This window comes from Phocoena sinus, chromosome 10 (assembly GCF_008692025.1).
Source record: "Phocoena sinus isolate mPhoSin1 chromosome 10, mPhoSin1.pri, whole genome shotgun sequence".
NCBI lineage: Eukaryota > Metazoa > Chordata > Mammalia > Artiodactyla > Phocoenidae > Phocoena > Phocoena sinus.
In genome coordinates, this window is record NC_045772.1 from 92,405,129 (window position 1) to 92,428,337 (window position 23,209).

Consider the following 23,209-nt stretch of genomic DNA (forward strand, 5'->3'; position numbering starts at 1 on the left):
TAGCACCTTTTAGTGTCTTGCTCAAGGATTTCTGATGCTTTCGGAAGTTTTTTTTCCTCACTCTGCTGTGCAAACACAAGAGATAAGAAACTAGGCTAGAAGATAGAAGCTGGGTTTGATGATCAGTAAAAGGAGATGAGTTCCTTGACTTGCAGCATCCAGCCTCTTCCCAGACAGTCGTGTAGTGTGGGGTGTAACGTTACCATTCTCTCTTTGTGTTTCCAGGGAGTCGACGAGTTGAAGATGAAGCCCAGAGCAGAATGCTGTTCCCCCCGGTTCTGGTTGGTGCTGGCTGTCCTGGCCGTGTCGGGCAGCAGAGCTCGGTCTCAGAAGAGCCCGCCCAGCATTGGCATTGCCGTCATCCTCGTGGGCACTTCAGACGAGGTGGCCATCAAGGATGCCCACGAGAAAGATGATTTCCACCATCTCTCTGTGGTGCCCCGTGTGGAGCTGGTAGCCATGAATGAGACGGACCCAAAGAGCATCATAACCCGCATCTGTGATCTCATGTCTGACCGGAAGGTCCAGGGCGTGGTGTTCGCTGACGACACAGACCAGGAAGCCATCGCCCAGATCCTTGACTTCATTTCAGCCCAGACTCTCACCCCCATCCTGGGTATCCACGGGGGCTCCTCGATGATAATGGCAGACAAGGTAAAAGGGGGCCGTGGTGAGAAGAGCCTGGGGGGTATGTACTGAGAACTAAATGATGCATTTGTTTGAATGCCGAACTCGATTATGAAAGATGGAGTGTAACCAGAGGTAACCAGAATGCACTGAGTGAATGGATAGACCAGGAGCTAGTCTAGTGCTTTGGAGTTGAAAGTGAGGGAAAGATGCTGGTGTCTAGAAGCTCCTTTTGTTTGGAACAGGTTTGTGTGTCCATTTGTTTGTAAATGGATTCACCGAAATGACTAAGAGATGTTGAAGGTTGTAGCTCGGTGATACATTTTCTTCAAATACGTGTATGAATACCTCCTTCAAAACTTTAGAAAAAGTGTGCTGTATTCTTCCTCGATAATACGTGTTCTCCCCCCATACCAGTTTCAAGAATATAAAAAGCAAAATTCCCTGAGGCAGGTAATTTGTCTCCTTGAAGATTCAGATATCCTAGAGAAGTACTTCTTGCTAAGGTGTCCAGGCTCAACACGCATCCCATCTGCACATGTGAATGGATTTTAACCCATAGAACCAGTTGCAGCTGTGTTTTCCCCAGGCTTAGATTTGAAGGCAGTGGTTCTTGACCTCGACTGCACATTGGAATCACCTGAAGAGCTTTCAGCGCAACCATTGCCTGGGTCCCACCCCTAGAAGTTCTGGAGCACAGCCTAGGCTTTAGGATTTTTAAAAGCTCAGCAGGTGATTCTCGAGTGCAGTTAAGGCTGAGAACCACTGCTTTAAGGCGGCCAATAAGTCATAGCCTCTCCTACACTAATATTAGATTGTCACACGACAAAGTAATTATCAGGTGACAACGATGCTTATTCTCTGCCTACAGGAAAAAGTGTTTTGTTTGTAGTTATGTTTTGTTTTTACATGTTTCACTTATTCGGTTATTTTTCCTTGCTTTGTACAATGAAAGTACAGCACTTCTCACATACATATTGTCTCTGCAGTCGTTCATACCTTAGAATGATCCATTTCACAAATGCAGTATTTGTTGCACATCACTTTGGGTTTCTTAAATTGTCTCTACTTTTGCATTGTCATCTTATACTTCTTAGTGTCACTTTCAAAACCTCCTTCAGTGTTGTACTGAAAAGACGTGCCGTGGGCTTAACGATGTTTGCAAACAGCTCAAAACCTAGCACAGACGCCACAAGCGTGCTACTTGGCCAGTTGAGAACCACCAGGCCACAGGGCTTAACAGAGTAAAATAAGCTTGCGTGATCACTATCGCCATCTGTCGGCAGCAGGCAGAGATGTCTGTTTCGGAGCTTCCTTTGTTCAGTCTATAGGCAAAGTCAAGCGGAGAGTACTGAGTGCAGGGACTTCATGCTTTCAGTAGCATGTGAGAAGGCTGTTGTCCCATGCGCATGGGTAAAGACACAGGTAAGGATGTTAGAAAAAATGCTGCCCCGAGGAGCCCATGCTAAGGGAAGTGGGATAAACTTGCATAGAATGGAGAATATAGGTGGACTTGGCAAAACCTAACGAGTGTTTGCTTCAGGTAGATTTTTTTAAACATCATTGCCCTTAGCAAAGTATATTATATTTTAGCAGTGGTATTTTGAGGGCACAATTTGCATGGCAAGAATGCCAAGGTGGAGGAGCCCAGTTTTTGAATCATAAATAAGTGCAAACTTACTCTGAGAGCAAGTCCGGTGAAAATAATTGATGGATTGATTGATTTAGCATCTGTGGACTCGTGCACAGCCTGTTATTTCAGGCTCACCCCTCCCCCCATCCCAGTGTAAAAGGTTGTTGGCTAAACTGGTTGGTTGCTTCTCTGCTGTGTCTCTTACAAATGCATAATAACAATATAAGAGTATGAAGAATGACGCAGGCCACGTGGAGAGACTGGGCTCTTTTGTTCAGTGATGTATCCTAGGTGCTTCAGAGTGTTTACCGTGTGCTGGGAACCTACTGCTTTGCCTGCAGTATCTTAATTAATACGCTTAACAGCCCAGTGAGCTAAGTGGCATTACTTATCTCCATTTAGCAGATGGGGAAGCTGAGGCTCAGAAAGGTTAAATAACATCCCAAATTAGGCTGCTAGGAAGTGGCGTCCAGGACTGGTTGCTGGCTCCACAGACCATGTGCTTGATTGCCTCTCAAGAAAATGGAGAGGAGGGTTAAGGTCTCTCATAGCTTCCTCTTCTTTACTTTCTCCTCTGTTACGTAGCACTGTGGTGAATGTTATCAGCCTAAAAGTGAAGCATCACTTGATTCATTATGGCAATACCGGAACCTGACTAGAGGAGAGGATTAATGAGCTATGAAATGGTGGAGGCCTAGGTGTAGCCTAATTCTATAGGGGGCCCCTTGGCTACCAGTTCCAGGGGTCAAATGGAGGATGGAAGCCAGTAAGGGAGATTTTTCCAGGTCATTGTAACGAGATCCCCCTCTGGTCTCCTCCCCTTCCCCCTCCCCCCACTGCAACCACACCCCAATATCCCATCTTATCTTTTTCTCTCTCCATCAAAAAAAGGAGGTAGGCAATGATTGTTAGGCACTTTGCTAAAATGGCCTAAATAATATCTGACTTTGGACCTGAAAAGAAGAGTTACTGAAAGGTAGGTAGAAAGAGGAGAAAGAAGAAAGAAGCAAGCAGGAGGTCCTGGTGCCACAGAAGCGGGAGTGTTGAAGGCTCAGTCACGGGGTGGGAGGCCTGGATGGGTGGGGGGCGGCTGCAGGGGATGGGTGGGGCAGCAGGAGGAACTGCCCCCTGGACCTCTGGGATCCAGAGGGCAGCAACACTGAGATGCTGGGCATCTGTGCAGAGGGATGTTCGCAGGCCTAAAGGACCAGCCGGAAGGCAAATAAAAAGTCCCCCAGAAATCAGAGAAATAAGCTTTGGGGGCAAGTTTCAAAAATAAAACACCTCAAATTCTAAGGCCAGCTTTTTTATTTTTTGATAGAAGTTATTTTTAGTACCATGACTGTATCTTACCAACATAGAATGGGGACACAGAGTTTGACAACTCTGAATCCACTACGGGCAATAGGACAACACGTTTGAAAGCAGAACTAATGCAGAAAATGTAAGAAATACAGCTTTGCTGTGTTTAAGGCATAGTCTTGAAGGTACAGTCGCCATCCGAAGGATGGTGAATAAGCCTTCCATTTTGCTTCCTCCATCTATGAGATAGGTAATTGCCACTCTGTTTTGACTCAGTTGTTTTTTGTGTGTTTGTTTCAAATAAAACTTACTAAGTGTCCTTGTGGAAGATTGGTTTACAGGGAGGAAATACCTGATTCAAGGAGTTCGTGATGGAAGAAAGGTAGCACAGTTAGTTACAGAGACTTTTTGGCAAAAGTAGGGAGACATAGTTCAGCATCTGATCAAATAGATTACGCTCACTTTTTTGCTAATGCTAATTAATGTGCTAATTAATCAATACAAACATTAATTAGTCTCCACTTTCCCATTGAGGAAATGCACCTCGTACCATGGCAGAAAGAAGCATGGGAGCTGATAGAGCAGAGCTGTTCTAAGCTCAGAATTCGGACTCCGAGCAGTTTTAACCATCATTTCCTAGATGTGGGGATCTGGACAACTTACCAAACCACTTACGCTAAACCTTGGTTTTCTTGTCTGTACCATGGGGATAATCATATATCCATTATAGGGTTGTTGAAGATTAAATGAGGTAATACAGAGCAGCTGCTTCACTAAGTGTCCAGCACAGCATTCAGCAGGCTGAGCTGAAGGTTGTATGGAGCAAGTCTGAAGGAAACAAGCCTTCATGAGACAGGAGAAGCACGGAAAGGAAATAGGGTCACAGCCAAATAGAGAGGCGCTTCACAGCTGGAGACCAACCGAGAGGGGAGCTCAGGTGAAAACCGGGGGAAGGGCTCTGAACTGTGTTTGGAGCTTTGCTCTTGTCCCACCGGGGAGGCCGAGGCTCATTGGTGGCGTAGCCGCTCCAGGGCCAAAAAAGGGCACATTCAGTTAAGGAAGAACTCTAATAAGGAAAGAACTGCTCGCGCTTGTTGCAGAAGACCGTTTAGAACAGTAACGGGGTCCATTTAAAAATGCACGAGGTGGGCTTCCCTGGTGGCGCAGTGGTTGAGAGTCCGCCTGCCGATGCAGAGGACACGGGTTCGTGCCCTGGTCCGGGAAGATCGCACATGCCACGGAGCGGCTCGGCCCGTGAGCCATGGCCGCTGAGCCTGTGCGTCCGGATCCTGCGCGTCCGGAGCCTGTGCTCCGCAACGGGAGAGGCCACAACAGTGAGAGGCTGGCGTACCACCAAAACAAAACAAAACCAAAAAATGTATGAGGTGATTTTTGGCAGTTCCCCGCCGAGTATAAAGAGTCCATTTTATTTTGCCTCTGTTATAATTGCTTTTATTCTCCCTGAGATCCTGGATTAGGATGCCCGTCAGAATCCAAATGATGAACTAAAGCGAGACATACTTTCATTCCTTTGCAGGAGGTTTCTCTGCTGATTTGCTGAACCCTTTCTTGGGTTTTCAGATTTTAGCTCAGAGAGGTTAAGTAACTAATCCAGGATATTACAGTTTACGAGCAGTGGAACTGGGATTCAGATCCCGAAGTACCTAGTTTGAAGCCTGCGCTTTCTACTTACGCAGTTCTGCCCCACAAAGCACTGCTCTAAGAATTGTAAGTCCTGTGTTTCAGTCTCCATTCTCAGGAGCTTTGGAGATTTAGGCAAACAAATCACTGCAGCTACATGACGCTCGGTTTCTAGTTTATAAGTGTTCAATTTTGTTTTCTGCCCTACCCACTTTACAACATTTTGAAGATAAAATAAAATAGTTGGAAAAATGCTGGGCAAACAGATACTTTAGGTGAGCCAATTAAAAAGTGGGGACAGGGAATGACAGTCACTGAAAACTATTTTGTCACTAGCATTAGGGCCAATGAAAATGGCTTGGGCAGGTGGTAGGAAGGAATACAGAAAGTGGAAGTTACAGTAGGATCAGGCAAAAGGGTGGAAGACCCGAGCTTTAATGCTGCGGAAATGGAAGAGAGAAGGTGTGCTGAGTAAAGGGTCAGGGTCTGGAAATGGATTGGAGTGATCTTCACTCTGTTGATCAGAGTGGAGTACAGTAGCTAAGACGTGTGTCGTGATCCTTGTTCCTCCCTAAAGGACAGGTGAGCAGATTCTTACTCTGGCATCTGTTGCTATGATTGTTTCATTTCTCAATTTATTGGTTGAGAATTAATACTTCTACTAGCGCTCTGATTTTCTTTGCAGAAAGCCACGTTTTGGAATCCACCTGGGGCCAGGAGGATGGCCCTTACTCTCCTTTGGCCCCATCTTCCCTCACTCTCCCCCTGTTCCCTACTCCCTCCCCCCACCCCGACACCTAATGGCAATATGTTTGGAGACAGTAGTTGAGCCAGCCGTGGACTGTGACCCTGTAAATACCTTAACTGCCTTCCATCTGCTCATGTGGGGTTTCCATATCCAACATAATCTTGAAACCAAGATGGCCATGCGATTCATACCCCACTGTATTCCCGAATTTGGGGGTGACTTTGAGTTTTTTTTTTAACCTTGCTTCTTAGTTGTTTGTGATATGGTATTTCTTGGAATAGCACACTTCAAGAGCAAACCGTGGTGTTAGAGCATTCTTTGGTGATGAGCAGAGTTAAGTCACAGAGGTGGGAGAGGCAAGACAGTAGCAAAGCTGCTGTCATACGCCAACTTTGTGCCAGGCATGACGTTAATGAGCATCTTAATCCTTAAGCAGTCCTGTGGGACAAGTAGCATTATTTCATTTGATGGGAGAGAGTTTACGTGTCGTGGCCAAAGTCACACAGCTAGAAACGTAGTGGGACTGGGATCTGAGTCTTCTTTTAAAATTTTTTCCGCCGACTTTAAAACTTTCAGTCCACACACTGAGGAGGTCAGAAAAAAGCCAGGATAGAATCATCTGGGGGTCCGTTACTCCTCTCCCATTTTTCCTACTTCCTTGAACTATACTCTGGGGGAAGGCGCGCGGGCAGTTCTCTCTGAGACACCGTAGACGTTGCAATGATGCTGCCCTCAAGCCTGTGGGGGTTCCAGGACTATACACCTGCATCTCATTGGCCAGCGTATCTGCTCTTTTCCAGTTGGAGCTGGGATTTGCTTTCAAGAGACCAGCCACTTGAAGTCCAGGTGCAGTTTTAATGCCTGGAAAAACTGAGGCTCCAGAAATTGCTTTAGGCATTCACAGAAATTAAGGTGCTTGTTGCTAGAAAGTAACGCGTGAGGCATCACTTCTCACGCAGCTGGCAGGAGGTGATGGTGTGTCTGTGGAAGGAAGGAGGTGACATCACATGGAGGGAAGGCGGGCTTTGTAGCCAGTAGGCTCAAGCTCTGTGCATTCCCAGTCATGTGACTGTAGTTGTGCTCCTTAAACACTCTTAGCCTCCAGTTTTCCGTTTGTAAAATGGGGACAGAAATAACACTTGGATCCTAGTGGGTTTTACCAAGCCTTATGAAGCAGCGTGCCCAGCGCTTGGTAAACCGTAGGGCCTCAGTATACGCTGTCCTGTGTTTTCCTACACTAGACCTTACCTAAATCATTTGAAGAAAATGGGACTCTAATGTTTTCCCATTAACCGAAAGAGAGGAGCTTGGGATGTCAGTGCCCTTCATTTTAAGCCCGGTGGGTCAGCAGCAGCTCCGTGGGTTCCACCTCTGTGGCCATGCAGTTACTGACTGCGCCCTGATCAGGACATATCACGATTTTCAAAGCAGAGACATACAGTGATTTCAATAAACTGATACATATAGGATGTAAGCAATGAAGATAAGCCAAGAACATTAAAAAAGAAAGCAGAGCAGAATTAAATAGTCTTTGAATCCAGGGTTACTCATCGATTTATCTCTGTTGATATAAAAGAAAAAGTGAGCAATGAGATGAGGGGAATATTAAAAGTACTAGGTAGGAAGTAGTAATATGTTAAAGACATAGGAAGGAACTTAATTTACTAAATGTCACCAGCCAGGTTTTATCTTTTTAATTTTTTTGGCCTCACCGTGCGGCTTGCAGGATCTCAGTTCCCCAACCAGGGATTGAACCCGCACCCTCGGCAATGAGAGCATGGAGTCCTAACCACTGGACCTCCAGGGAATGGCCTCACCAGCCAGTTTTTTTTTTTTTTTTTTTTTAATTAATTAATTAATTTATTTACTATTTGGCTGCATTGGGTCTTCGTTGCTATGCACAGGCTTTCTCTAGCTGCAGCGAGCGGAGGCTACCCTTCATTGAGGTGCGCGGGCTTCTCATCGCAGTGGCTTCTCTTGTTGCAGAGCATGAGCTCTAGGCGTGTGGGCTTCAGTAGTTGTGGCACGAGGGCTCAGTAGTTGTGGCTCACAGGCTGTAGAGCGCGGGCTCAGTAATTGTGGCACACGGGCTTAGTTGCTCCGCGGCATGTGGGATCTTCCCGGACCAGGGATCGAACCTGTGTCCCCTGCATTGGCAGGCGGATTCTTAACCACTGAGCCACCAGGGAAGTCCCACCAGCCAGTTTTTAATAGATTACACTGATACTGCTGAAAAACTCCTTGGAATCTGATTTATACACCAAGAATGTATTTTCATTCCCCTTTCTGAGACTTCCGTGACTCTATCTTTTTGCCTCATTCTTAGGCTTTATATCTATATTTTATTCAACATTTTATATATATACATATTTTAATTAATTTTTATTGGCGTATAGTTGCTTTACAATGTTGTGTTAGCTTCTACTGCACAGCAAAATGAATCAGCCATACATACACATATATCCCCTCCCTTTCGGACTTCCCTTCCATTTAGGACACCACAGTGCATTGAGTAGAGTTCCCTGTGCTATACAGTATGTTCCCCTCAGTCGTCTACTTTATACATAATATCAGTAGTGTATATGTGTGAATCCCAATCTCCCAGTTCCTCCCACCCCACCCCTTTCCCCCTTGGTATCCATACATTTGTTCCCTACATCTGTTCTCTATTTCTGCTTTGCAAATAAGGCCATCTATACCATTATTCTAGATTCCAATATATATGTGTTATATATGATATTTGTTTTTCTCTTTCTGACTTACTTCACTCTGTATGACACTCTCTAGGTCCATCCACGTCTCTACAAACGACCCAGTTTCGTTCCTTTTTATGGCTGAGCAATAATCCGTTGTATATATACGTACCACATCTTCTTTATGCATTCGTCTGTTGATGGACATTTAGGTTGCTTCCATGTCCTGGCTATTGTAAATAGTGCTGCTGTGAACATTGGGGTGCCTGTGTCTTTTTGAATTATGGTTTTCTCAGGGTATTTGCCCAGTAGTGGGATTGCTGGGTCGTATGGTAGTTCTATTTTTAGTTTTTTAAGGAACCTCCGTACTGTTTTCCACAGTGGCTGTATCAGTTTATATTCCCCAACGTTATATTTTGATTCTGTGGCTTAAGGGTTCACCATGTATGAGAGTAACGTTCAAGGCTAGTTTTATTCCATTTTTCTGAAGGCAAAATACTTTACTGCTTCTATTCTGTTTCACAGGCACAGAGAACCCCCGAGTTTATCACGGGTTGTTAGGAGGTTTCAATGAGAAAGAGAACTGACACCGATCATTTGCTTTCGTCAGGCTCTGAGCTGGTCACCTTAATATGAGCTTCATTTATACGTTGCTTCGTTCAGTTCTTTCATTGTATTTGTAAGGCATGCATTTTGTCTGCATTTCACAGGTGAGGCAGCTGTAGATCAGAGAGGCTGTTTTGCCCAGGATGTTTAGGTATTGACTGCTCATGATGGCTTAAACCAATAGGTGTTTATTGGTTTCTCAGCGCTGGGGACTGCTGGGCTGGTGCAGTCACATGGTGAGGTCAGGGCTGACCGCGGGGATTTCCTTGACATTTTGGTAATTGTTGTGAGGAGGCTGCCCTTGCTCTAGGCGTCCTGCCCCAAACCCAGAGCAGGGAAAGCCAGGGGCTGGGTATCATTAGATCAGGAAAAGTCTTCCCCATATCCTTGATCTCATGACCCCAAATCATGTCACATGGCCACCCCTTTGGAGGTTGCAGGCTCTCTGGTGGAGGTGGCAAGGGGACAAGCGTGGGGACCAACTTTGAGGTTAGTCAACAGGCAGTGTCTCTCAAAGGAAGGAAGTGATGACCTAGGAATTCAACCAATGTTTGTGTGACTCTAAAGCTCAACATCTCTCATGTGAAAATTCTCCTGCCTTACACCAAACTCTGCTTTTGTGCCCTTGGTCCAGTCGCCTCACATGTCCTCCAGGACTCTGGCTCATCAGTTATGTCCTTTTTCTCCTTAATTATCCACTTATTCCTCCCTGCTGGCATCTGCCCTCTAGCTTAGTGGTCCTCAGGAGATGTTTGGAAATGTACTGGGGCAGTTTTTTGGATGATGATAATGACTGGTCTGTGTGTGCGTGTGTGTGTGTGTGTGTGTGTGTGTGTGTGTGTGTGTGTGTGTGTTTCTGCACGCACCCAGTACTAGCACTTAGAACACAGAGGCCAGGTGTGTTAAGTGTCCTGCAGTATACATGATAGTACCCACCAGTCAAGAATTGTCTTCCCCAAAATGTCAATTTTGCCCTCTTCGAACATGCTCAGATCACTCTCATATTAATAAGTAAACAAACCTGAAAGCTTTCCTTGACCCTGGTTTTCCTCCCTCGCTCTTTGTTTTCATAGTTAAATTCCTTAAATGCTCCTCGGAAATTGCTGTTTTCAATTCATCGTCTTTCCCTTTATCCAAAATGCCAAATCCAAGTGGGATTTTCAAGTCGTTCGTGACCTTCTGTGGCACTGAACACCGTTGACCCTTTTAGTGCTATTACACAAATTACGATGACAAGAGTCATTAGGTTTGTCACAGACTTGGTGACAGTGGAAATGAGGATGAGTAGAATTTGGAACGTGGGTGGATCACAGGAGTGGAAACCACTGGCAAGCGGTTGGATCTGGGACTGGAGGTAAAGAGAGTGGTCTGGTGGGCTGGAAGTTGAGATGAGCCTCGTTAGGATGGAGAGGGTCGTTGAAACCAGGAGCCTGGAGGAGAGGCTGAGAACGAACGCGGGGGACGAGGAGAGAAGTGTGTCCAGGACAGAAGCCCCACTTGAGGGATGGGAGGAGGGGGAGATGGGAAAGAGCTAAAGAAATTCTTAGAGAGATAAGAAGAGAACAAGAACGAGGAGAAAAGAGAGGCTTATCTAAAGCAGGAGGGAGCAGCTGCCCAGTCCGGGGTCAACCCCGGCCACTTCCTTCCCCTCAGGACAGTTATCCAACAGTAGAGAAGCCTTGTCGCGGATCCCCTCCCCACCGTGCACTGCAGTGACCTCAGCAGCACTTCTGCCCTCTTGTCCTCCCCGCCACGTGGCAGCTTGCCTGTGTGGTTCTTTAGAAACTCAGATCTGATGGTTACACTTTGACTTAAAACTCCATACCGGCTTCCACAGCTGGGACTAGGACATCCTCTCTGATGTGGTCCCAGGCCACCTCTCCAGGATTTTCCCTTCACCTCCCCGCCCTTGAACGGCAACGTGAGGTCACGCTAAATCAGTCACCGCCCCTCGTCTGGTCCTGACTGTTTTACATCTCTGGGCCTTGGTCAGTGCCTCTTCCTCCTTTTCCTCCCAGAAGCACCTACTACTCACTTTCCAAGAGAAATCATGGCACTTCTGTGAACCCTTTTCTGACTCCCATCTTCACAGAATTTACTAGTTCTTTTTTATTTTTTGCACTTCACCTGTGCTCTATTTAAGCTTTTATTATAACCCATCCTGTTTACTTATCTGTCTCATTTGCTGTACAGCGGGCTCCTTGTGGGCCAGGCCATGCTTTACTGACTTCCGTGTTCCTAGCACATGCCATAATGTCGGGTGCATAGTAACAGCCAACTGTTGTTACACAATTAGCAGTTGTTAAAATGTACACTCTATATACACACTCTAGTGGGTTGAATGGTGGCCCCGAAATGATACTTCCGTGTCCTAACTCCTGGACCCTGTGAATGTGACCTCATTTGAAAAAAGGATCTTTACAGATGTAATTAAGGATCTTATGATGAGATCATCTTGGATTAGCCAAGTGGGCCCTAAATCCAGCGACAAATGTCCTTCTAAGAGGTAGAAGAGGAGAAGACATCTACACAAAGGGGTAGTCCTTGAAAGAGGCAGGTGCTGGAGTTATTTAGCCACAAGCCAGGGAAGCCACCAGAAACCTGGAAGAGGCGAAGGAAGATTCTCCCCTGGAGCCTTTAGAGGGAACACGACCCTGCCGACTCTCGATTTCAGGCTCCAGCCTCCAGAACTCTGAGAAAAGAGATTTCTGTTGTTTTAAGCCGCCAAGTATGTGATACAACTTTTATGGCAGCCTTAGGGAAGTAGCAACTCACATGGCAGTTAAGGGGGGGCGCTCTGGAATCTCAGTGCCTAGATTGTTTCCTGGCTCCACTGTTTACTGTGTGACCTTTGGCAAATAACTTGACTTCTCTGAATCTTAAGTTTCCTCGTCTATACAATGGTGGTAAAAATAGACCCTGTTTCTTAAGGTTTATTAAGTAAAGTTATTAAAAGTGCTTAGAAAAGGCCTGGCAAATAGCAGGAATCAGTAAGAGTGGGTCTGCGAGAGTTTTTCAGTAAGTCTCCACTGAATAAATGAATGAGTGAGGGAGTGATGTGAATAGAAACGCAAGCCGTCCACGGCAGGATCTGAACTCACCTAGCTCCCGGGTACTTGGCTCGCGTGTTCTGGACCTCCGGGGCCTGGGACAGTGCTGAGAGGTGAGGTGTCAGAGTTAGTCAGCTGTTCTTTGGTGGAAATTCAGGGCAGTGAGGCTTGTCTTTTAGCATCCCTTTCTGTCCTCCTCTCTCCTTGGGTTTGGTTTTGCTTCTTTGTGTACCTGTGCGCGTGTGCGTGTGTGTGTGTGTCTGTGTCTGTGTGTGTGTTTGCCGCTGCCGTTAGTTGCCTGTATCTTTCTCTTATCCAGTCGTCAGGATAGAGCATCTCACCTAGGGCTGCCCTCCTAATCCAATGTCATGCTTTCCGATTTTTCTTTTTCCCTCCCCTCAAATAAAAGCTCCTGTTTCTTTTCCCTTTATCCCCTTTCATTTCATACTTTTCATAGTCCTTATCACAACTGTAATGAATCATAATCGTTTTTTATTAGCCGTCCGTCCTGCTAGACTACAAGCTTCATGAGGGCAGGGGCTATGTCTTTTGCCTTTCTGTGTCTGCAGAACATAACGTATAGCTTGGCGCATAGTAAGCCCTTGATACATACTTATTTAAATATATAGGTAGATTATTATTTCAGTGCAACAGATGTTAGTCACAATTAAGAGAAAAGTATTTTAAACCCAAATAAAAATGGACGGTAGGATTAATCTCTGGTTGCTGGCGAGTACATTCCTTCTCTCTCTCCAGGCTGCTATCTCCCTCACCCTTCCCTTCTTCACCTCTGCCAGATACCAGCCCTCAGCACCTTGGCACTCACAGCCACTTAATTCCCAGCAGACACTCATGGCAGGAGGGCAGTCTCAGGTTAGGGGTGCATCTGAGGTAGCAGAGCAAAGCTTTTATCACGCAAAGCAGACGGGTGCCGGTGATGATCTTGACTCTATTAGCCTTCTTTCAAAGGAGGAAGCAGAAAGAAATAAACATTTTTTAAAAAGTTTTGAAAGGTAAACATGTGCGATTCATGTGACATGCTAATCAGCCAGGTAGCACCAATGAACTTTAATCAGTGTGATTAAGTTTCCAAAGGTACTTGCGAGAGATTTTGAAACTTCCTTTAGCAAAAAACAACAGCCTTTCTCACTGATTTATTTATTTATTCAAAAAATACTTATTAAGTATCTACTGGGTGTCAGGAACTGTTCAAGGTCTTGGAGATCTAGTCCATAAGAGAGGCATGCCCTCTGGGTACAATGACTGACAATAAACAAACACATAAAGTAAACAGTATTATTTGAGGCAATGGTAAATGTTTTTTTTTTTTTTTTTTTTTTAATGGTAAATGTTTTAATGAAAACAGCAGGGAGGGATATTGTGGGCTATTTTGGGATTGTCAGGGAAGGTCTCTGAGGATGTGGCACTTGGCATTTGTATGAGAAGGATCCAGAAGGATGAAAATCTGAGGAGCAGCCTTTTGGCAGAGAGAACAGCAGGTGCAAAATTCTTGAAGGGGGGGCATGTTTTTTTGTTGTTTGATGAGTGGCCGGAGGGTCAGTAGGGCTGGAGGGGGATGGGCATGGGGGCAAAGGTAGCAGCTGAGGTTGAAAGGTACCGTGAGATAGATCTTGGAGGGCCTGAGAGCCTTGGCACAAAGTTGGGTATTTTTCAATTCATTCTAGAAGGTGTAAGAAGGGAGTGATGTAACTTGACTTGGCATCTTTTCAGATGGGAGCGGTAGAGTGTGGTAGACGGGACATGTACCTTGGAGCCAGTTTGAGTCTTGGCTCCGTCTTTCAGAAGCTGAGCGACCTCTTGCCATGTTGTGTGACTTCTCACCTCTGTGATAGGGTTAATGCTCATTAACTTCAAAGAGCTGTTATGAAGTGAAATGAAGTACCCTTTACAGGACTCATTACTCGGCCAGGAACACGCCTGGTTTTGCAAAATCGCTGCTATTATCATTCCTAGTAGGACTGAGATACAGATGCCTCTGGAATCGGGCATCATCTTCTTTAGATATATCTACGGATGATGCAGTTTTGTTGTTTTCACAAAATTTGTTTACAAACTTGGGAGCAAAGTAGCCAAGCAATGGAGGAAGTTAGAAACATTGTCATTGGCTAAATAGCTTCCTCTCCTTTTGAGTTTATGGAGTTCCCATGCACGCACCAGTGTCCGGTGGCCAGTTCCTGGACTTACATCTACATCGCTGCAGCCTGAGAGAATCACTCTTTCCAAGGGGGGCTGATGGCACTGAGAACGGTGCCACAGGGAATGGAACAGCCAGGGCAAGATTTGATGGGGGGTTGAAGGGTGTGGGCACTGAGAGTGGGAGGTGGTGTAACGGCACAGCCAGTGTAGCCTGCCTTCAACTGCGGATTCCTGGCACACCCCCAAGACCACATGGCCAGCCACCATGTGTCTTGGATGCATTCTGTTGCCTTGACGACATGTTGTCCAGTGTTAGAGGGAGCAGCAGCCTTCAGGCTTTCAGCATCACGTTGCCAGGACAACAGACAACTACAGCCAGGCTTCACTGTAGTTTCTCCATGCTGCTGCCCCCCGCCCCTCCCGCCCCCCCGCCCCCCCCGCCCCCTGCCGGTCCTTATTCCTGCTGCCCTCCACCTGCATTCTCGTGCTTTCCGCCTTCATAGATCCACGTCTGCATAGTCTTTCCAGCTCCCTCCAACACCTTTGCCTTTCATTCTCTTGCCATTCCAGGGTTCTCATTGCTCACGTAAAAGCAAATATTGTAAATTCTTAGAAAATAAAGCTGTGTAGTATCATAAGTTGAGAGGGTGATGGGAATGAAGGAACCAAAAATCATCAAGAAGAAGAGGGGAAAGGAGCTTGTTTTTGTAGTTTAATTGTGCAGTGTGTGGTAGTGGTTCTTAAAGTGACTGGAACTTAGAAGCCACAGAGGAATTTTAAAATTTTATTATGATTTAAGAATTCAGATTCTCTGAGTCTGTACCCAGTGATTCTGATTTAATAGGTTTGGAGTAAAGCCCCACTAATTTCACAGTTGTCACAAACATCCCCCAAGGGACTGGGAGACACAGCCAGGTTTGGGAGCCACTGGTGAGTAAAGCATGGCACGTTTTTAGGTTGTAGAGTTCTGCGATGGGTCAGGACCTCTCCACTGAGCTTTCTGTTTGTACAGTGTATTCACGTGGTCCCCAATGCAATGTATTCACGTGGCTGCTTAAGGAGGAGCGAGAGTGGTTGGCGAAGGGTGAGAAGAAGCTGAAGGAGGAGAGGAAAGGAAGCTGGAAGGGAGGGAGCAGTGAACGTGGACGTGGTAAGGAGGGGCAGAGGAACTGGGGTAGGGGACACTCAGCCATCACATGTCAGGCTCTGCGGCCCTCGGCCCTGACCTTCAGCTGCAGTGCAGGCTCTCGTGTCCTGGTCTAGAAGCGATTATCGTGCTCTTTCGGATGTGTTTTCCGTGGTTACTGAGAGACTGGGGAGGACTAGATCTGGAGTTTCAGAAGAAGTCAGCTTCATTCTCTTTGCCCGTTTAAAAACGACCAAGTGCCTCCTACAAGTCAGGGCTACATGTTGTACGAGATAGTGCTTTAGCCACATTTAGCCAGTTTAAACTCTCAAGGGAGCCCTAGGATTTAGGCAGTAGGACTGTTCTCCTTTTCCAGATGAAGAAACTGAGCGTCAGAAAGGCAAGTAACTGGCCACGGTCACACACTAGCAGTGGCAGTGCGGCAACGGGGACCCTCGTCTGATGACAGTAGCGCCCAGGGACTTCACCGGGGGGGCCGCACTCGCCCTGGGTCGCTGTCATGTCCTCGGTCTTCCTGGAACACCCAGCTTAGCCTGGGAGGGGACTCTCCCGATTGCCCAGACAGCGGCCAACTGGCACTTGACCTTGAAAGTTGATTCCTCCCTCTCCCAGTCGGTCTTGCTTAGGACTTAAACATTCCAAACAAGAGGACAGGCTCTGAAGGAGAGAAGAGAGTGAGATGAGAGACGAGAAGTAGAAAGGGAAAGAGAAGTCAGAGAGAGAGGTCCATGAGGGTGGACAAAACTGCTGGTCAATTCCCAGTCTGCTTGGGCCGGAACTGAGGCTCCCAGGAGCTCCCACGCCTTCCCAGGCCTCTGTTCTCCCAGAGGGGACGTGCCCCCTCAAGCCCACCCACTTCCAAGTGGGTGGCCCAGGATTTGACTCCTGGATCAAATCAGACTCTTCCCTGACATTTTTGGGATTGGAAAGATATTTTTTTCTAGCTTGCTGTGTGTCCGGAGAAAGTGAAACCAGATACACATCGGTCTGAGTTTCCATCTCAGCAGGTGAGAAGTTGACAAAGAAGGAGTAATATTTTTGCTTCACTGTCCTGTATGGCTATAGGCCTTGGAGAAAACTGTCTCTTGCTATTCTCTCAATAGTCTTAGGAAATCAGCTGTAAATGTTATCACCTTGGATCAAAATCTAGGCAGGTGCCACCTTCCTGGGGGTGGTATCCATAGGCTGCTTCAACCAGCCCCCTCCTCGGCCCCTTCCCGCTGTTCCTCTCTTTTTGCCGGGTCTTCACCACCTACTCTCCCTGTTAGTTTCTCTGATGATCAGAGGCCTGTTTACGTGCAAGAGTTGTATTCAGGTGTGTGAATGGTATCCGTGTCGGGGTGGAGGGACGGATAGCAGGGTGGGCTCAAGCAATGCACAGGAGAGGCAAATGTATCTCGCAGTGTGGCAGCCCTTTTCTGAGGAGGGGAATCCATTTGTCTCCTCTTCGTGTGACTGGGGCCACATGGAGCACACAGGGCACACTCAGTACATGTCATACCTTATTGGTAATGAAAGAGCCTTTGAAATCAGATGGGAGCAGGCCATATGCTCTTGGAAGAGGGCCTACTTCGCAAGGTGGGATGCATGAGTGAGATGTGGCTCTGCGAGTTCTTTTCATCTCTAACATCTGTGATTCTGTGAATAATGCTCTTCCCCTTGGCCCAGGCTGGCCACTTGCCTGGAATCTCTGCCAGAGCCATCTTCCCCCAGCCCCTCGGAATGGAGATCACAGAGGGTCTCCTACCCTGGATGGATGGTTCTGGAAGGCAGAGCTGATACTGAAAGGACGAAAGGCTGGTATCCCGGGGTTGGAGCCCAGGGACAGAGGAATTGGGGCAGGACATGTGAGTGCACTGTTCCCAGAACCAGGCAGGAGAGGAGCGGCGAGCTTCAGCTGAAGTTGTCAACAGCGGCAACTCCGGTTGCACTCCTTCGGGCCCTGGAAGCTTTTCTCAGGCCAAGGAGGGGCACAGGCAAAGCAGCAGGACCCCAAGACTGCTCAGCGGGGCGGAGAGGAGGGCTGGTGGCTGGAGTCTCAGTCCTCATTCTGCCTGCCTGCCCAGCGATCTTCCCAGAGACGTCTAACCTGTCTGTACCAGAAGCATCCGTGAGTTTGGGGTACTATTTTTATGAATGCCTTGGTCTCTGATCACTGTTGCCGAGACTAAATTGGTGGCTTATTTTACCAAGGAACGTAACGTGGCCTTTGGGGTTCTGGAAGTTCTCCGATTCGTCCCCGAAGTTTCTGTGCCAGGGAGAAGTCTCCCTGGTCAGTGGAAGGGAAGACTTGATAACACCTTGAAGAGTTACTGGTGTCATTTCAGTTCTTCTTGGAGATCAGTTTCATGATTATGATGAAAACCAGTCTGTTCAGCGGAGGAGGGGACCTGGACACAGGTTTCCGTGCTCTGGAGGAGGTGCACCTTCTCTTCCTTTGGCATTTTCTGCTCTTGTGCTCTTTGACCCAATAGAGAGGCTCCCCTGTCATTACAGTAGGGGCTTCTGCGGCTTCTAAGAGTTGCAGATATCTGGAGCTGGCTTCCTGTCCTCTGGGAGGTAGCAGTAGGGCTTGAATAGGGTTTTTTGGTATGTTGCTGGGACTTCCAAGTAGCAACCGTGGCCACCTTTGTCATCCTGACCTCGACCGTTAGCCCTGAGAAAATTACGCAATTGGAAAAGAATGTGTTTTTAATCTTTTTCTTAACTCCCTTTCCCCATGCTCCTGTCTCCTCTTTTGACAGCAGCCACCTTGTTTAACCATCCGGAGTCCATTTTCTGCCTCTTGACTGCCTGGAGGACTCCCCTCCCCGTGCCCCCTACTCCCTGCATTGCCCGCTGATCGGGCTTCCCCAAGAAGCACGATGTGATTCGGCCCGGGGTCTGTCCTCCATGGAGCCCCCACGGATGTCCTCCTCGTAGGTCCCTGTCTCATTTCAATCTGGGAGACAACCTGTACAACCAGGTCCTTGCCAGGGTTTAAATAGACAAAAGCAGCTAACGTGTGACCCTTTCCATGGGCATTTATATTTTAACTCAGAGGAAGAACTTTGGACTAGTGGACTTTCAGATACCCTGTTGGACCTTAAGGGAAATACACATTTAAAGCCGAAGGTCCTTTCCTGACTCCCACGAATCCTGCCACTCGTAAGGAGCCTCATCAGGGGCAGCGTCAGCCTAGGCTCCGCTGGGGGGCCTGGCTGCAAACAGAAGCTAAAGGGAAGCCGCCGAGAAGGGTGTCAGTTACCCCCAGCGGAGAGGGCACAGCACACAACCTGCTCCGGAGCCTTTGGGAGCACCTCGGCAGCTAAGGCAGGAGGCCTCTGGAGCTCATTCTGGGAAATGGAAAAGAATCCAGTAGAAATGGGAAGCCGAGTTTCATCAGTGAACTCTAGCTCTAGACGTTTTAATTTTCCACACCGTGGAGAAGGCTCAAATCCTACGTTTTGCACTCAGAACTCTGAGCTGCCTCCTCCTGTCCCCAGGGCTGCACACCTCACCTGTGTCTGCACCCTTCTTTGCTTCTCCCTCCCTTAGACTCTCTGATTTCTCCTTCTCTCTGTCCTCCTTTCCCTCCCCTCTTCTCTGCTCCCTGCTCCCCCAGCATCCCAGTTCTGGTTTGTGTTTCTCTGTCCTTCTCTCCCCTTGCCCTCCCCCGTCTCCTGTGACCCACTCTTCCACGTGACTTACACTCTGTGTGGTGCACGTGACTTACACCTTTCCACGTGACTTACACTCTTCCACGTGACTCACACTCTGTGTGGTGCACGCAGCCATCTTCATGCTTCATCCTGTCAGTGTCCGGGTCCCTCAGTGGCCCACCTTTGAACCTGGCATAGTTAAAAGTTCCCAGGTGGTCTGCTCGTGGCTGTCAAACAGAACTTTTATAGTCTGTGTCGAGTGAGTGCAGTTGGTTAGAGCTTGGCATTTAATGAGGCCAACCAAAGATATCTGTCCTATCTCCGTAGGATCCCGCTTGCTCTCTTCCGAGTCATGGCCAAGGTAACCTCGAGCTGCCCCCTTTCATGTCCACGCCCTTGGTCACAGTGAGGCTATGGCTGAGGGACGGTGGCCGGATCAGTGCTAACTTACTGATAAGGGACATCGGTAATAATATTATGTATGTGAGTTTTCAAATTAAATTTTTATTTTGAGATCATTGTAGATTCACATTTTATATTGTTAAAGGTCTAAAAAAGGTTTGAGCTCAGTGTCATAGACAGAATTCAGGCCCAGACAGCCCTGGACTCAGATTCTGGCTCTCTGTGACCTTAGCCTGGTTACTTAGCTTTTCTGTGCCTCAGTTTCCTTAGCTGTGAGACAAGGGCCATGATGACAACGGCACACATTTGGCCTCCTTCAGCCTCCCTTTACCTGCACACCTTCCCCTGCCTCTTTTGTTACTAGGTCTTCAGTTACACTGTTTTCCTCCTTATTTGTCCTTTTGTTTGGACATTTGTCCAATGTCTCTAGAAATTCTGCCCCTCTCTTCTCCCTGTTTTGTGCTTCTCTTTCCATTTTCCTGACTCTCAGCCAGTTCCTCATCCTCTGTTTCCTGCTCTCTCCTCCACCAACCCCTCTCTGAATTTTTACATACTTCCCAAAGCACGTGTCCTGACCCATTCCCCGCCATCATTCACTGTTCCTGGGCCCTTCGTGGCTTCCGGGAGAATGTGCAGCACTTACTTCCTTATAAGCATGAGAGAATAATTACAGAACTGATTGAATTACTCTTTTCCACGTAGATCCTGGGCTGGATGATGGTGGAGTTGGAGCATATCAGCAAGCACACTTGCTATGAGGAAAAGGGTTGGTTCGAGTAGGTTTGAGGTGGGGATGCAGCTATAAAGAGTCTATAGCAGACTTAATCACAGTTGTCAAAGGCTGGAAAAACCCCCACAAAAGCACAATAGACAATTAATTCCCAGCTAGGACTGTAAAATGTGAGATACGTGTCACCAATATCTGAATTGAGGCGGGAGCGATTGGGGCTAAGTGTTTTGAAAACCATTTTGGAACACAGAGGCCCTAGAGTAGATGGAACACTACTGCTCATTTTTGGGGAGAGACTTATCCTTCTTGCAGCTGCTCCCTGGGGTTGAGTGGCAATATTCACTTAGTGGTGGCTGGGGTTACGGTGGAAAGCCTGGACTGAACTGCAGAATCAGGAGGCCTGGTTCTCAGACTTCCTTTATAACCAGCCACAGCTGTTTGGTCATGTCCCTTGATATCTCTTAGTCTTACATTTTGTCCATCTGCAAAATGAAGGGATTGGGATTTATAACATGCTGAACGCTTCACTAAAGGAGAAGGTGGCACAGAAATTAGATGAGGAAGACCAAAGTTGATAAACCAAGATTCGGAGGCCCTCACGAACAGTTTTGCAGCAGTGAGCTACAAAGGCAGATAACCCGTTCTAGAAGTTTCCGATACGATGTCCAAGAGAAGCAGATGTTGACTGAAGGAGAAGTGGGTAATTGAATAAGGGGAAGCCACGAAAAAGGTACAGGTGTCAGTATGTGTAGATAAAAGTAAATAAAGGAAACGAGGGACAGTGGCAAAATACGAAAACATGTGGTCAGACTATGAGCTTTCCAACTGCATCCTTTCTGACAGATTTTGAGGTTTGGAAGGCAGAGGGTCGCAAAGAGAAGGTTGCAGCTCTCCTCACGCAGTGAAGAAGGGAAAGGGAATTTTGGAAAAGGAGCTTTCTGTTTTCATCCTCACCCCATCTTAGTCCCCACCCTTCCACAGAAGTCCGGATGCATGTTTTATCTCGCTGTCCTATGTACAAGACCGTTTGGCCCAGAAGGGATCTCAGAGACTGGATCAGGGCGCTTATTTCATGGTAGAAGACACTGAGGCCAAGGAAGATTAGGTGACTTGCCTGAGGCCACACCCCTGCTCTCTCCTGGAGCTGGCCTAATTTTCCAGATTACCAGGTCAGTCTCTGGTAGGACTTTTACCTCCACAAAGCACCAGTCCTGCTAGTTCACACTGTAGCAGATAATGTGATACAATGAATTGCAGTCTCTTCTCTCCTGACTAGAGGTGAAGGACAAGGGAAAATTGAATTAGGATGGGTGTGGGGGGAGATGACTTTTTTTTTTTTTTTTAACCATTTTTTGCACTAATGTGGTCTGAGATAATTGATTAGAAGTATTTTAACTAATCTGTCGGATATTGATAAAAGTGAATATCATTGAATGTATTTTTTGGCCTCTTTATGGTAAAAGACCCATACATGGGGAGGTTGTGAATTTACGATAATCACAGGTAGGCAGATGGAAAATAACTTTGGATAAAGTAAATTTCATCTGGTTGAGACTCTTCAATGATCAGAGAAGCTGGTATCTCCCAACTACTTACAGATCGGTCTTCCCTTTACTCCAAAAATGGTGCCTTGAGATTACCCCTCTTACTTTTTATTTTGAGCTATTCCTCTCACTGAGATGATTAGGAAAGCAGGACTCAAGTACGCATGGACATTTGTCTGCAACCGGGGGTTCATACTGGAAGGGCGGGGAGGCTTCCAGAAAGAAAGAGGGAAAGCAGGAGAGAGATCAGAAAGAAACTCCTCAGTATATGTGGTTAGAGATTTCAAAAAAATAACCAAAGCTGACATTTTGTGACGCTCTACACCTTTCGAAGAGAATTTATGTATTTAATACTTTGTCTTAATTTGATAATGACAGTTGTGTAAGTTGGGAAATACAGCCTCAGGTTGTCTCTCTGAAGAATGAAGATGATAGTAACCATCATCCCTGTCCTCCAGGTAAGGAAACGAAGACTGGGAAGTTAAACGATACAGCGGAGACCAAGAAATTATAGGCTCTAGGACTAGAATCTAGGTTTTCTGGCCCCAAAGCTAGAGAGGAGAGAATCAGGTGAACCATACTGAGGGGTGTTGAGGGACACGAATGACCTGTGGTTTCAGGTCAGTACAGGGGGGTCACACAGAATCCAGAGGGTTTGGCCACAGGAATTCTTCATAGACGCTGGCTGAGGAGATTTAAGTTGAATGAAGAGCTCAGATGGGGCTGGAGAAGATCCAGAAGTTACTTAGAGGGAAGAAAAAGAAGCCATGGATATATTAAATCTGCATGGACACGTCAGAAAGGTCGGGCAGTATCTAGGCTGGGGAATTCATGGGTAAAGCTCATACCAAGGAATTTTAAAATAAGGACGAGGATTAAACCTCCGTGTTAGTGAACAACAGACCACACCGTTCAAGCGAAAGGTGGCAAAGCCAAGTGTACAGCCTCTCCCTTTATCTGTCCTCTCTTGGGGGAAAAAAAAGAGCCACTAGTAGAGCTTTTTGCCTGGGTACACTTAAACCCGTTCTGAACAAAGCTCAGGATGGGCTGGGACATCTTCCCTTCATTAACACTTCATTCAGCGTTGTCAGATATCAGCCTCCTAGCCAGATCCTGGCAAGGGACTCTTACTGAGGTGATAACGAGGAGGAAATGTACTAGGGTTTTGGCCTACTCCAGAGCTGTGGAATGTAGGCCGAAATGTATTTTGATAACATTGGCTTGAAAATGGATATTAAACAGTATTTGACACTGGGCGGTGTAAATAGAACGCATAGGCACAAGCAGA

The 23,209-nt window shown here is 46.9% G+C and overlaps 1 protein-coding gene across 1 annotated transcript in view; it reads left to right on the forward strand.

Moving 5' to 3' along the window:
• Nucleotides 1-243: 243 nt before the first annotated feature.
• GRIN2B (glutamate ionotropic receptor NMDA type subunit 2B) overlaps nucleotides 244-23,209 on the forward strand; it is a 292,975-nt gene continuing 270,009 nt past the window's right edge. Inside the window, exon 1 of the mRNA XM_032645586.1 lies at nucleotides 244-654. Within this exon, the coding sequence (XP_032501477.1) occupies nucleotides 244-654 (411 nt within the window). The remainder of the gene's footprint in view (nucleotides 655-23,209) is intronic.